Here is a 14666-nt window from a genome sequence, read left to right on the forward strand (position 1 = left end):
TTTTTATTTAATGTTGAGTGTATCTCTGGTCTTGTCTTTAGGGGGTCGGTAGAAAATTACGTTTGCTTTGTGAATTGCTTTCTCAATTATATGGTCAGGATACTTTAAAGACGAAAGTTGCTTGCGAATTAGTTCAAATTCTTTTTCCAGGAAATCTGGGGAACAAATTCGTAAGGCTCTTAAGAACAGGTTGCTGGCCACACCTATCTTGATAGCAATGTCGTGATAGCTAAAGTAGTGAATGTATGAAAGTGAGAACGTTGGTTTTCTGTATATGGTAAATTTGTATTCTGTCGTGTCTCTGATTATTAAAACATCAAGAAAAGGAATTTTGTTGTCTGTTTCCCATTCAACTTTAAATTTGATGCTGGGCACTAATGCGTTTAATTTTGAGAGGAATTCATTAAAATTGCCCCATCTATTATCCAAAAATGTTAGAATATCATCCACATATCTCATCCACAGCATGTCTTTGGGTTTTATTGCATTTATTACTGTAGTTTCAAAGTATTCCATGTACAAATTGGCTAAAACAGGACTTAAAGGACTACCCATACTACACCCGAATTTTTGCTTGTAGAATGATTCCCCGAATGAAAATACGTTATTAGATGCACATAATTCAACAAACTTTATTATTTTGTCAAGCGCCAATGGGAAATGATCTGAATAGGGGGATAATTTTTCCCTTAAAAACTGAAGAACGTCCTGTACTGGTACTTTAGTGAATAGGGAGTCTACGTCAAGACTTAAAAGTTTCATGTTGTGAAGTGGTATATGTGCTTCTCTGAATTTGTGACAAAATCTTAAATGTTTAATGTGACTGGGAGAAAAAGTGCCTAAAAAAGGGGAAAGGAGGCCAGCTAACCATTTACCACCTTTTCTGTAAACTTTTCTCATTCATCTACCTGAAGAGGGAGACAGCAGTCTCTGAAATATAGTACTATTCTCTCTATATTTTGGTGTTTTTATGGGCTCTTTTTATTAGATGGAATTCTGTTGTAACAGAACATTTTTACCAGTCATTTTCGGCCCATTATGGAATTCAACCGCCTTTCCACGATTCTTCACTTGCTTCCAGAAGTCAAGCCAGTTTCTTGCAAGTTTGAGAAAGAACTGATCAGACTACACCGACTGAAAAATCAAAAACACTTTTTAGAAGAATGCCTCAAGGAACAAGTACTACCAAAAAAAAAATGTACGGATTCGGGAGATGGACTCTGCAATCGGACCCGTCCCCTCTATCACACAAGATTTTCCTGGAGGAAAGAATCACCAGTACGAAAAACGACATCTTCGTACTACGCAGAGTGATATATGGAAACTCGGTCTAATCTTCGCCTCCTCACTACGGACCACATATACAGGTATCTGATTTCATTCTGTTCCGACATTGCTGCCTATAATAGCGTGACTCATTCCAACAGACTTTTACGAAAGTTAAATAACTTATTAGACAATAGCGCATGGAATAATCTTGAGCAACAAGACAAAGTTTTAAACTCATCCAACACCCCCCTTACTGTAAATCAACATTTAGTTTTAAATCTAGGCTTATCCTTTGCCCTTATGACAGACCGCAAAAACAACCTAGACTTCATAGTGGCTTTTGATAATATCCTGTTCCCCGTAGATTCATGATAGCCATCCACTCGCTAAAAAAGTTAGATGTTATAATAAGTAGATCCGACAAAAACGGCAAAATTGTAATAATGGACAAAGATTTCTACCTCGACAAAATCAACCAGCTCCTTAGCGACACAAACACTTACGACAAACTGACGAAAAATCCCCTCCAAAACGTTCCCACAGAATTTTTTCGGAAAGTAAGATTAATTGGCTAAGACAAAAAGAGTATTGAACTATTAGAGAAATTTAAAGTAATTCATCCTAAATTACCCTACTTTTATGGCCTTCCCAAAACTCACAAAGACAATATTCCATTCAGACCCATCGTTTCATGTGCCGGAGCTTTCAATTACAAAAAATTTCTAAATGGTTAGCTGGCCTCCTCTCCCCTTTTTTAGGCACTTTTTCTCCCAGTCACATTAAACATTCAGAAGATTTTTGTCACAAATTCAGAGAAGCACATAGACCACTTCACAACATAAAACTTTTAAGCCTTGACGTAGACTCCCTATTCACTAAAGTACCAGTACAGGACGTTCTTCAGTTTTTAAGGGAAAAATTATCCCCCTATTCAGATCATTTCCCATTGGCGCTTGACAAAATAATAAAGTTTGTTGAATTATGTGCATCTAATAACGTATTTTCATTCGGGGAATCATTCTACAAGCAAAAGTTCGGGTGTAGTATGGGTAGTCCTTTAAGTCCTGTTTTAGCCAATCTGTACATGGAATACTTTGAAACTACAGTAATAAATGCAATAAAACCCAAAGACATGCTGTGGATGAGATATGTGGATGATATTCTAACATTTTTGGATAATAGATGGGGCAATTTTAATGAATTCCTCTCAAAATTAAACGCATTAGTGCCCAGCATCAAATTTAAAGTTGAATGGGAAACAGACAACAAAATTCCTTTTCTTGATATTTTAATAATCAGAGACACGACAGAATACAAATTTACCATATACAGAAAACCAACGTTCTCACTTTCATACATTCACTACTTTAGCTATCACGACATTGCTATCAAGATAGGTGTAGCCAGCAACCTGTTCTTAAGAGCCTTACGAATTTGTTCCCCAGATTTCCTGGAAAAAGAATTTGATCTAATTCGCAAGCAACTTTCGTCTTTAAAGTATCCTGACCATATAATTGAGAAAGCAATTCACAAAGCAAACGTAATTTTCTACCGACCCCCTAAAGACAAGACCAGAGATACACCCAACAATAAAATAAAAAATTCCCCACCTGGACACGATTAAGAAGGTGACTCAGACCCTCGGAAAATCTAACCCTTTTGCATTTATTTACCCAAACACCTTAGCCAAATCCCTGATTAACGTCCAACAAAAGGCATCTCCTAAGGACACGGGTTTACCAAATCACATGCCAGGACTGTGACCAATCTTACATTGGATTTACAGGTAAATCACTTCCCCAGAGATTAATACAACACAAACGGTCAGTTAGGTATGGACAACAGAACTCAGCTATTTTCAACCATATAAATGAGCATAACCATAGAATAAACTGGAATTTGTCACATGTAATTTATAGCAGCAACTGCCGGTACAAGAGTCAAATGATGGAATCGGCCTTAATAGAAGAGAGTCAGGTAATGAACATCTCAAAAGGAGCATAGATTTCAGATACGATCGACAAGGTTTTCATTCAACCAACGCTTAAGAAGATTAAAGGAAGATTATCAGTGGGGGTGACCTAAATTGGCTTGCCTGTGGATGGACCTCTTGGTATAAATACCACCTTTTCTGTAAACTTTTCTCATTCATCTACCTGAAGAGGGAGACAGCAGTCTCTGAAATATAGTACTATTCTCTCTATATTTTGGTGTTTTTATGGGCTCCTTTTATTAGATGGAATTCTGTTGTAACAGAACATTTTTACCAGCCATATGTATATATATATATATATATATATATATATATATATATATATATATATATATATATCTCAAGTTTAAAGGTCCATTAAAACACTGGATTTATAGCTAAGGACTATACTTCGGTGGACGTAATTCCACCCTTATCAAGCAGCGCTTAATAAGGGTGGAAGTAAGTCTATCGAAATACAGTCCTTAGCTTTAAATCCAGTGTTTTAATAGGCCTTTTATATTTAAGACGTATCCTGTTTTAACACACACACACACACACACACACACACACACACATATATATATATATATATATATATATATATATATATATATATATATACATGTATATATTGCTTAAAAAATCACAGTAGATGCACGTGACTTCATAAAATAAGCTAATTCCACAGGAAATGATAGTCAGAAATCCAAGCGCTTTCGTCTTTACTTAGACATTGTCAAGGAGCGAATGAAATACAATTATAGAGAAAGGTCTCGGGTACACAACAAGATCAAGAATACCAGATGGTTAATTGTCAAAAGGGTAAAAATTAAAAGAGATAATCCAGGATTATCGGATATCACACGGTCACAAACCTAAACAGATTGACCCTAACCGAAATTACAAAGTTTCTTTACAGTCCAAACATGTAAAACTGAATATATTAATTTTGTTGCTTATATTTATCTACAACTTTTTCATTATGAAAGCATCAAGTTTAAATAAACCAAGGCTTAAATTTAGAACATTTTTATTATTTGACTTTATGAAACAAGATTCAATGATATTCCTTTTTACTGTGTCATTACATGGGATTAAGGCTCTTGCTTGACTCCAGTTAATAGGATGGTCTAAATCTCTCATATGTACGAATAATGCATTCGATATTTGCCCAGTTCTCAAACAACATCAATATTCTGTGAGAACTGGGCAAATATCGAATGCATTATTGCGTACATAATGAGAGATTTAGACCATCCTATTAACTGGAGTCAAGCAAGAGCCTTAATCCCATGTAATGACACAGTTAAAAGGAATACCATTGAATCTTGTTTCATCAAGTCAAATAGTAAAAATGTTCTAAATTTAAGTCTTGGTTTATTTAAACTTGATGCTTTCATAATGAAAAAAGTTGTAGATAAATATAAGCAACAAAATTAATATATTCAGTTTTTACAAGTTTTAGAATGTAAAGAAACTTTGTAATTTCGGTTAGGGTCAATCTGTTTAGGTTTGTGACCGTGTGATATCCGATAATCCTGGATTATCTCTTTTAATTTTTACCCTTTTGAAAATTAACCATCTGGTATTCTTGATCTTGTTGTGTACCTGAGACCTTTCTCTACAATTGTATTTCATTCACTCCTTGACAATGTCTTAGTAAAGACGAAAGCGCTTGGATTTCTGACTATCATTTTCCTGTGGAATTCGCTTATGTATGTATGTATGTATGTATGTATGTATGTATGTATGTATATATATATATAGTATGTATATATATATATATATATGATATATATACTATATATATATATATATATATATATATATATATATACATACATATATATATGTGTGTGTGTGTGTGTGTGTGTGTGTGTGTGTGTGTGTAATAAACTGATTAGACTAAATACAGTGAAACACTGTAAAGGCAAACCATGACCTGTCAACTTTAGTTGAAAGTTTCAACTAACTTACTTAGTGGACTAATAAGTTTATTTAGAAGTTGTACACTCAATTACGCACAGCTTACAGCATATTTGTCCAAAATTTCGATACCAAAAAATGTCATTACAAGGAAGTTCCTTTTACCTTTAAATCAGGCCCTTTAAAAATATGTAAATATTGTCCGAATATTGCATCAATTATTCACGGTATATTACACTATAATAGACCGGAATAGTACTTTGTTTGAAGTAAAAATATAATATTTCTATTGATTCAAAATGTTTTTTCTTGTCTTTCATACTCATTAAGCTTAAAAATTTGGTTGTAGTGCTTCCATGGCAAACGGTAGCCATTCATAGGGCAATCGAACATCAGAAAGTTGACGTGTCTTAACTATAAGTCGAATGGGAATTCTGACTGCTTTGTAAAACAAACTTATGTGATCCCTGCACAATATTGAATGTTTATTTTTCACATTTTTTACTTACAGCTTTGTATGCACAGTTTTTATTCATATGTAAGAGTAATTACTTTATCTAATGTGCTGAATACAGTTTCAGGAAAAATCCCTCATCTTAATCCGTCAGAATGGCTACATTTTTGAATTATCATTACTTTTCTGAGAAGTTGGAGGAGGAACTCAACGTCTTTAGCTGTAATTCCACGGAAAGTGGGATGAACAAGTCTGGGACCCCGATGTAATCCAATAAACACCGTTGGAAAATAACACTAAAGATGAATATCTTGGAGAAAAGCATGAGAAACTCGCCTCACTGAGATACTGGCCCGGTATTGCTTAAGAATGGGTCAGAGTCGGACGGGAGCTGCACATTATTGGAACGATAGGATGGTAAACAGCTGAGTTGTACGATGTCTGTGAAATGGGTTGGCTGCCTGCTCACGTTGCTCCTGATTTTGACGGGATTGGATAGCGCACGGGCCGAAATATCAAATTTGCGGAGATGTGCGGATCCGAAGTGCAAAGGTGAGATGGACTAATAATTCCATAAAGCACAGACATTGCAATTTCAACAGTTATGTTACGACAAACTTCAGGTTACTCGTGGTGTTTTCTTAAGTGTTTCTTCATCGTTCATACCAGTGGACGATTGAAATTTAAGGAAAAATGACAATTACCTAAATTCAATAAATCATATGTGCGATTAGTAGATAGGAATGACATGGTTTTGTTAGTTGTTTTAATGACTAAATATTTTTGTTGTGAAAAAAGTTGAGTTTAGACACTACCTAGGTAGTTGAATGTTTGCTTTTTAAGCAAGTCATCGCAATGAAATTGATAACTTAAATTAGTATATCGTCGCTCAAAATCTGTTACTTAGATTTATATGAAATACAACCCGTTTCGTTTGCTTTTAAGGTGGAAGGGGGAAGCTACCACTTTCCGTATGGTATTTTAAAAGTTGCATATAGTACCACCTAGTACATCAGGTGATTGAAAGATGAAGTGTGGTCACAATTAGCTACCTAGAGCTAATTTACAGAAACAGCTGTAACATTTATCCAGAAATGGTTTAGTGAAATAACTCATTTCGGTTATCACAGTTAGACCTGGTATTGGAAAATAATGCAACAAGAATATCCTAGGATGTGGAGGTTGTGTTTATGCTTTAAAAATTTGTTGACTTTTTAATCCAAAGTTGGGTCTATGAAAGTTGTATATAGCCTCTTGAAAGTTGTTTTTTCACATCAGCATAAGTAGAAAGTTCTACTACCAAATACATAAATAATTTGTTTAGCATTATTAGTATAATCTGAAATTCCAACATCTTTCAAGTTCAAATTGTTTGTGGCAATAACCTCTGCTTAATTTCTCACCCCTTATTTAATTTTCTGGTATTTCTATATAAGCATTCTGCATCGTTCGTCCCTGCGAATACTAAAGTCACCAGGAATTGGGGCGTCTAATGTATTTCGCCGTGTTTAGTACGAGCCCCTGGAGGTTAATTACAGTCTTCCGAATAAATATTACTTAAAATTCTTGTTCAGTAGGTAAAACTGCATAGAAAAACCACAACTGCCATAGTCTAGGCTTTTGCAGAATACTAATATAGATATACCAATTTTCTTTTTATTTTTTCCTTCTAGCTAAATAGTTTTGGGCCAAGTGTGATATTGATTAAGGTGGAACCTTGTCATCCCTGTTGATTTTAATAGCATTAATCAATTTCCGTAATTTGTTTATTTTCAGCTTCCCAAGTAAACATTCAATACTTTTAAGTGTTACCTGGCCCTCATGTTCCCCCTTCCTCCCCCTCTCACCCTTTTTGTGTTTATTGTTGTAAGTGAATATTAAACAGATCTCATAGACTAATGGTGTTTGTTCTAGAACAGTGCAATGCTGTTAGGTCTGATTTAGTACCACTCAAAGCTTTTGATTGGTTGACAAGAAGAAATCCACAACCTAAGACTTGTGAATGTATGGTGTTGACTCATTCACAGATTGAGGTACTGAATCCTACCACATTAACTTCTTTTAAGAATTTATTTCTTAAATGCAATATGTAATAAATAGCAATATACATATTTGTGTGTGTATGTATGGGAAGGGAAATTGAAATTTCTGTTTAAGGCCAACTTCAGTTTATCTTCTGAACATATAATTTGGTTGTTTTACATTTTTTAAAGATAGCTTCAAAATACAACAAAATTGGCATTCTATTGTGCAAAAATAAATTTGCAGAAAGCAGACAGTGTTTGTTATGCTGCAGATGTGTTCGCCTCAAAAGTTTTTAAATATTGTTCATAACATTAAAAGATTAGATAAAAATCCCACTTGAAAAAATTGTAAACATAACAAATGTAAAGGAACATACGCTGACATAAATGATTTTGTTTCTTTTATTTTGTGCATTTATTACCAATAGCAGATAGCAGAAGTTTGAAAATTAAAGATTACACAGATTAAACAGTATTTTTTAAATGTTTGGTTAGCAACAATTGCAGTGCAGCAAGACTTTTCAGTTTTCTGTCATAGTTGGAGCATGGATTGCTATTTACTTTGTTTCCTGGATGGTGACCTGATTACTTACTTTTGCATGTAGGGATAAGCAAATACAGTAATCAAGTTAGCACTTTGAGTTAGTTTTCATCCTTAAGTATAATCTGTTTCAGTTGAAAATAAAATTTTTTAGATTTCTTAAATTTTGGAATCTCTGTATAGAAGGGTTGTTGCCTTAGAGCTAGGCTTTTAAACCTAATTTCATAAACCAGTCCAGCTTGTCTCACAGAATGTTATTAGGTGTGAGATGATATAGTAATTGGAGTGCAAGTTTTTTTTCTTGTAAATGGAATTTAAAAATAGAGACTGGAAAATTTTTACTTGTAAATGGAATTTAAAAATAAGAGACTGGAAAATGAATATTGTATTTTCAACAGGCTTCAGCATATTTGCCAAGGACATCCTGTTAGCCATGCTTATCCTGTTACGTGAATTGCATGGTTTTCAGGTGTTACAATTTTGTGTAATGCTTTGACAAACATAAGTCTCTTGAAAGTGAGGAAGCCCTACCATTAGAGCCACATTTAGGGCAAACATATTTTCTTGTGCAAAGCACTTTCAAATTTAGACGATGCAGTTTTCAAGGTATTGCATGTTGGGCATGTTATCGAACTGGAGTGCAGATATTTATTGTTAATAATGTTTCTTCCTTTCGTCAGCCCATGGAATTTCCTTGATTTGGATAAAGTTAATAAAATTTATTCAATTTGTCAGATATTAAACCTTTCATTATGATAATTTTCTCATACTGATTTGAATGGCTGTAATTTTTGCAGTTGCCTGATCAGTCTCCATTACATAATAGGCAAACTTACCTCCTAAGTGTGCATAATCTGTTTTAATTACAGTATCTCTGGTTGAACATCTGATTGCTTTCATTTAAGAGTGATATTTTAAGAAATATCATATATTTATAAGGGAAAACTTTACAGTATTGGTGGCCAAACCTCAGGGATGTAAAATGATGTAACCAATTTTGCAAGTCAGGATGTACCTACTTTTGTTATTAGCCTTAGAATGCAACTTCTTAAACTATGTTCATTAACAATGATTAAGTGTAGTTGCCCTTCAGTGGCTGAGCATAGTCATATCTGATGACAGTGTGATTAGATTGTGACCATTTTCTACTGGATTTTCACTGTATTTGTCAATAACTGTTATGGTTAATTTGTTATTTGAGCTGGCCTTATGCTAGCATGGGGTCTTGATCTAAAAACAGCCTGTAATAATGTTAAGACTAAATCATTGGCTTTGGTCATTTGCAGCTAACAAGTGCAATCATTTCTTTTATTGGCTGCAGTTAAAAGTTATGAGCAATTCATTTATTGATTATTTAATCATCACCTTTTTTGACATAGTTACTAGTTGGAAATTCACAGCATGTTCATTGTTTCTAATTTAACTGAACGTAATCAAACAGTGGCTGGTATGCCCAAGTTTACAATACTGCTACCTTGGGATGGTTACCGGTATTTTTAGAAGTTCAGCAGGCCAGGCCCAAGATATTCTGCCTTCTAGATTGTCGTAATCTCACATCAGAACAGTTTAGTATTAATGGTGGTTGGTTCGGATATTAACAACCATGGTATCCTGCTGAGGCAACAAGGTACTACAGTAGTACATCCTGAGCAGTAGTGCTCACTGGAGTCTTTCATGGCCTAAATGTTGAATTGACATCTTCTGTAACAGGTGTGCAACATGTCTGATCAGCTTTATCTTGCTGTTATGGGAGATTATGACAGTGTGCCAGTGAACAGCAATCTTATAAAGGTACCCAGTGTCAGAGAATGGGCAAAAAGTTTTTTTTTAAGGTCAATATGGCATATTGCCTGATGAAACTGAGTTGCTTCTTTTGTTTTCCCATTTAAAGCAACATGTATGAAGAGACTGTGCTATGCTGTCTTGTTAAAAATAACATCTTTTAGGTTTAAGAATTTGACAATGACCTACCAATAGATGGCTTTCAAGGCACTGCTTTTCCAGGTCCCTCCTTATGCCAATCAGCCTTATTGAAGGAGTTGGGCATGATTCATACGGCTCACTCCCTTCCCTTTATCCTTTCAGATGAAAATGATTCTTTTTGCTCTCAGAGGATAGAAGATATCTTCTTTCCTGAGGGAGAAAGCTGTTATTTATTTCTTTACAGGCTCTTCAGTTGTAAGCCTTGCTTCTTGACTGGAAGTCTGTCAGTGGTGGCATTCCTCCAGTTCTACTCATTGACAGTAGAGATACATCAGTGGGCGATCGACAACTTGGTGGAGCTCATAGTCAGATAGATTTCTGGCAGGAGGGATGTAGTGGCTGACAAACTAAGCCGACAGAACCAAAGCCTTGGCATGGAATGGTCTCTACATCAGGACATTGCGAACAGGCTATTTCTTCTTTGGGGAAGGCCCATGTTAGATCTCTTCGCAACTCGCTTCAGCAGGAAACTGAAGGTTGCATGTTGGTAGTCCCGGATCCTCTTGCACTAGCAGAGGTTGCCCTTCAACATCATTGGGACAATCTCGATGGTTTACACCTTCCCTCCACTTTGCATAATCCGTCAAGTCCTGAACAGAGTAATGAGCTCTCAAAATTTCAGGATGACCTTAGGACTCCTCTGTGGCCTCAAGCAGAGTTGTTCCCAGACCTTCTGTATCTGCTTTCAGAAGTACCGAGGGAAATTCCCCCATGGCATCACCTTCTTTGCCAACCTCATGTGGAGAGGTTTCACTAATCAGTAGAGCCTCTGTATCTTCTCGACTCGAGACTATCAAGTACCTCCTGCGAGCCAGAGGATTTTATAGCAAAGCAGCGGGCCACTTGTCCAGCTATCTCAGGAAGTCTTCGTCAGCAGTTTATCAGGGCAAGTGGGCAATCTACTGTGATTGGTGTCGTTGAAGGGGTTTATCTCCACTCAGAACTTCTGTTTAGCGCATAGCGGACTTCTTCATCTTCCTCAGGGCTGAGAAAGGCCTATCTGGTTTGGCTGTTAAAGATTATGGGGCTGTATTAGGGTTAGTTTTAAGCCTAAAGGATATAGACATCTCTTCATCCTGGGAGATCTCTTTGTTGTTAAGGAGTTTCGAGCAATCCTATCCACTAAAAGAGTTCAAACCTCTGACTTGAGATCTGTCTCTTGTCCTCAGAAGTCTAACTTGAGCTCTATTTGAGCCCTTACGTCTGTCGTCAGACAGTATTCTGACCCTGAAAGCAGTTTTCTTGTTGGTCTTGGCGTCCTCGAAAAGAGTTGGAGAACTCCATGGCCTGAGTTATGATGGTTGGGGTCTGTACCCTTAGAATTTGTCCTGGAATTCGTGGCCAAAACTCAGAATCCCTCTTTGCTTGATGACAGGTTTGCCTCACTCTCGAGTTGTATGCACTTGAACTTTCTCCTTATATATCATTATTCATTTTTAGAGGACCAAAGTAAATTTACCAAGTGGTGTAAAAAACAGTTTATATGTTGATGACTTTGTCATTTACTATACGAGTAGTAATCTGAGACACGCTCAGAGAGTTCTTAGTACTGCCATTTCCAAATTTCAAATATATTAGTTGGGGCAAATTCCAGTTGGATTTAAATTTTCAACTGATAAAACAAAAGCAATCGTCTTCTACAAAGACAAAAGGTGGATGAAGAACCAAACAATCAAACTGCATCTTTATAGCACTGAAATACAATTTTGTACAAAAATCAAGTATCTAGGAGTAATATTTGATCAACATTTAAATTGGAAAGAGCACATCAAATACATTAAAGCCAAGGGCATCAAAGCCCTTGCCATATTAAAAAAGTTATCACACACTAATTGGGGAGCAAAGCGAGACATTTTATTAATGATAATATAAGGCAACAGTCTTTATCCATAATAGATTACTGCTGTCCAATATATTCATCCGCCTCAGAATCTGCATTAAAATCTCTAGATGCAGTGCACCATGAAGGCGTGCGATTGTGCACAGGAGCTTTCCGATCGTCCCCAACAAACTCACTTTTGGTGGAGGCAGGTATTTTGCCCTTAAAAACATCACCGTAATTTAATAACAATACAAAGAGGTCTGTTTCCAATGCAAGCGGGGATCGTCTCCTGCAACTTACTGCTTCCAAAACTGTAATCAAGTAACAGCAGTTAATAGTACAAGCTCTTTCCAAAAAGAGCTAGATACATAATGAACATACATAATATGAATCCAATTTTTCACCCACCAATGGAATTGCCACCACCATGGATTTTAAATAGAGTAAAGATATGTACCTCCCTGTCTTACCTACTCAAAAAACAAATGACAAGTACGGAAATGTACCGCCAACATGCTTTGGAACACATTAAGAAGAAAAGGCGACAAATTTATGATATATACAGACGGCTCCAAAAATAATGTTGGAGTAGGAGCATCTGCATATTCGAAAAATATGTTAAGTAAAAAAAGCCTACCTTCAATATCATCAGTATTTACTGCTGAAGTCACAGCCATACAGATGGCTCTAGATATGATATCTGAGGCAAAAGCAAGTGTCTCTGTAATTTTCAGTGACTCACGTAGCGCTATAGATGCAAATAGGAACAGTATAAATCAGGAAACCAAATGTACAGGAAATTCAAATAAAAATTCATCAACTCCTCCAATCAGGAATATCAATGGAAATATGTTGGATCCCAGCACACGTGGGAATAAAAGGAAATGAATATGCAGACTCTGCTTGCCAAATTAGCCTGCACTATCCCTCCAACAATTTCATATGCCCCATGTCAGACTGGGTAAAATCAGTTAAAACATTAATTTACCAGAATTGGAAAGAAGAATGGGCCTCGGTGCCAACAACAAACAAACTCTTAAAAATATAAAACTGAAGTCTATGCATGGAGGACATCCTCACAGGAGGAAAGAGCAAAAGAGGTGATCCTAGCAAGGCTACGTATAGACACACAAGTTCTCACATGGTCACTTGATGTCAACACCACATGCTGACCCAGTGAAATGTAACAGATGTCAAATACCCATGACAGTGCAGCATTTGCTTGTTGAGTGCCCAAATTGGACCCAGCAAAGATCTATTTATCTGCGGAGTTCAGAAATGAAAAATATTCTTGCGGAAAGCAGGGATTTTTTCAATTAATTAAAATACAATCATAAATTTTTTAAATAAGACGGTGGGTTTCTCAAATAAAGTCTAAATTTTTTTTTTTTTTTTTTTTGTTTTTTTTTTTTTTTTTTTTTTTTTTTTTTTTTTTTTTTTCTTTCTCAGGATTGATCCCTGAGAACCAGCCCGAGAAGAGTCTACTTGAGACTCAGAGGTCTGGAAAAACTAACACCTATTAATAATAATAATAGAGGACCAAAGTGCAAAAAAATATAATGGAAAGGGTTATATACCAGTATATATGTTAACCTTTTACCAAGTGTTGCTTTTTCATAGAGGTATCTTACGCTGAACATTAGGATAATCTAGCGCCAACTGGAAACTGGTTATAAAACAATCAAAGTTTGCAAATCAAGAAATCTTTTGCATCTGGCAACTCATGTGTATACAAGGTGGATGCTGGCTGTATAGTTTTCAGTTCCTTTTAAGATCCCATCTAATGAAGCCTCAATGTAAGTGTTTTTTTCTTATAGAAGGTAAAAATGTTATGTTGATAACCTTTTTTTCAAGGCGATAAATTGTTTAGGTGTTGGAACTTTTCTGGTTAGGTTATTGATACCAAGGTTAGAAATCTGTGTCTTTGCTGTAGGCTACGTAGCTGAAGAATGTTTCAGATGATACAGGTTTTGTACTAGTCATTTTCTTAAAGTAAATTAAAGGACACCCAGAGCATCTCTGGTAATTTAGGCTGGTGCTTGGCATTCATACTTTATTTTTGAGGAGTTTAAGTCTAAACTTATCACCTACAATTGGGTAAAGAAACAATAAATCCCTTGTGAGGGCCACTTTCTGTTGGACATGCATCCTAACATGACCAAGAACATAAAAGTAAGATACATAAAATGGGCAAAAATTGAGCTGTATAAAATTTCTGAAAAATTATTGCAAATAGTATATGTAGTAGTATTTGTATTTTGTATCTTTCTGATTGCTATACTAGGAACTGATAGGGACCTGCATTGGTCCAGTATTATTACGTATTATCATCTTCAATATTTTGATATTGTTTTAGGTTGTATAGTAAGTTAAGTTTGCTTATTACTGTTTTCTTGCAGCCCATTTTATAACAGAAATTCTTTTAGTAGATTTTGTAACGAAATACAAAATACAATAATTGTTCACCAAGTAGCTTCTTAATTTCATTTTGTTATTTTATAATCTTGGTAAAATAGAACATCCTATAGTACCTGCGAAGAATAGGTAGACATTCAATGGTGTGTATTATTACTCAGATACTTTGTATGAGAGAGGTGAACTGGCTTTCCAGATGTCTGTGTGGTTTATGTAACCCCTTCAGAGTAAGGTTTTAAAATTTGGAGTCACTATGA

The 14666-nt window shown here is 35.5% G+C and overlaps 1 protein-coding gene across 1 annotated transcript in view; it reads left to right on the plus strand.

The window, feature by feature from the left end:
- The first annotated feature begins 6017 nt into the window (after nucleotides 1–6017).
- LOC135225695 (transport and Golgi organization protein 1-like) overlaps nucleotides 6018–14666 on the plus strand; it is a 36354-nt gene continuing 27705 nt past the window's right edge. Inside the window, exon 1 of the mRNA XM_064265046.1 lies at nucleotides 6018–6176. Within this exon, the coding sequence (XP_064121116.1) occupies nucleotides 6062–6176 (115 nt within the window). The 5' untranslated portion in view covers nucleotides 6018–6061. The remainder of the gene's footprint in view (nucleotides 6177–14666) is intronic.

The sequence above is a fragment of the Macrobrachium nipponense genome, chromosome 13, assembly GCF_015104395.2.
Source record: "Macrobrachium nipponense isolate FS-2020 chromosome 13, ASM1510439v2, whole genome shotgun sequence".
Taxonomy (NCBI): Eukaryota; Metazoa; Arthropoda; class Malacostraca; order Decapoda; family Palaemonidae; genus Macrobrachium; species Macrobrachium nipponense.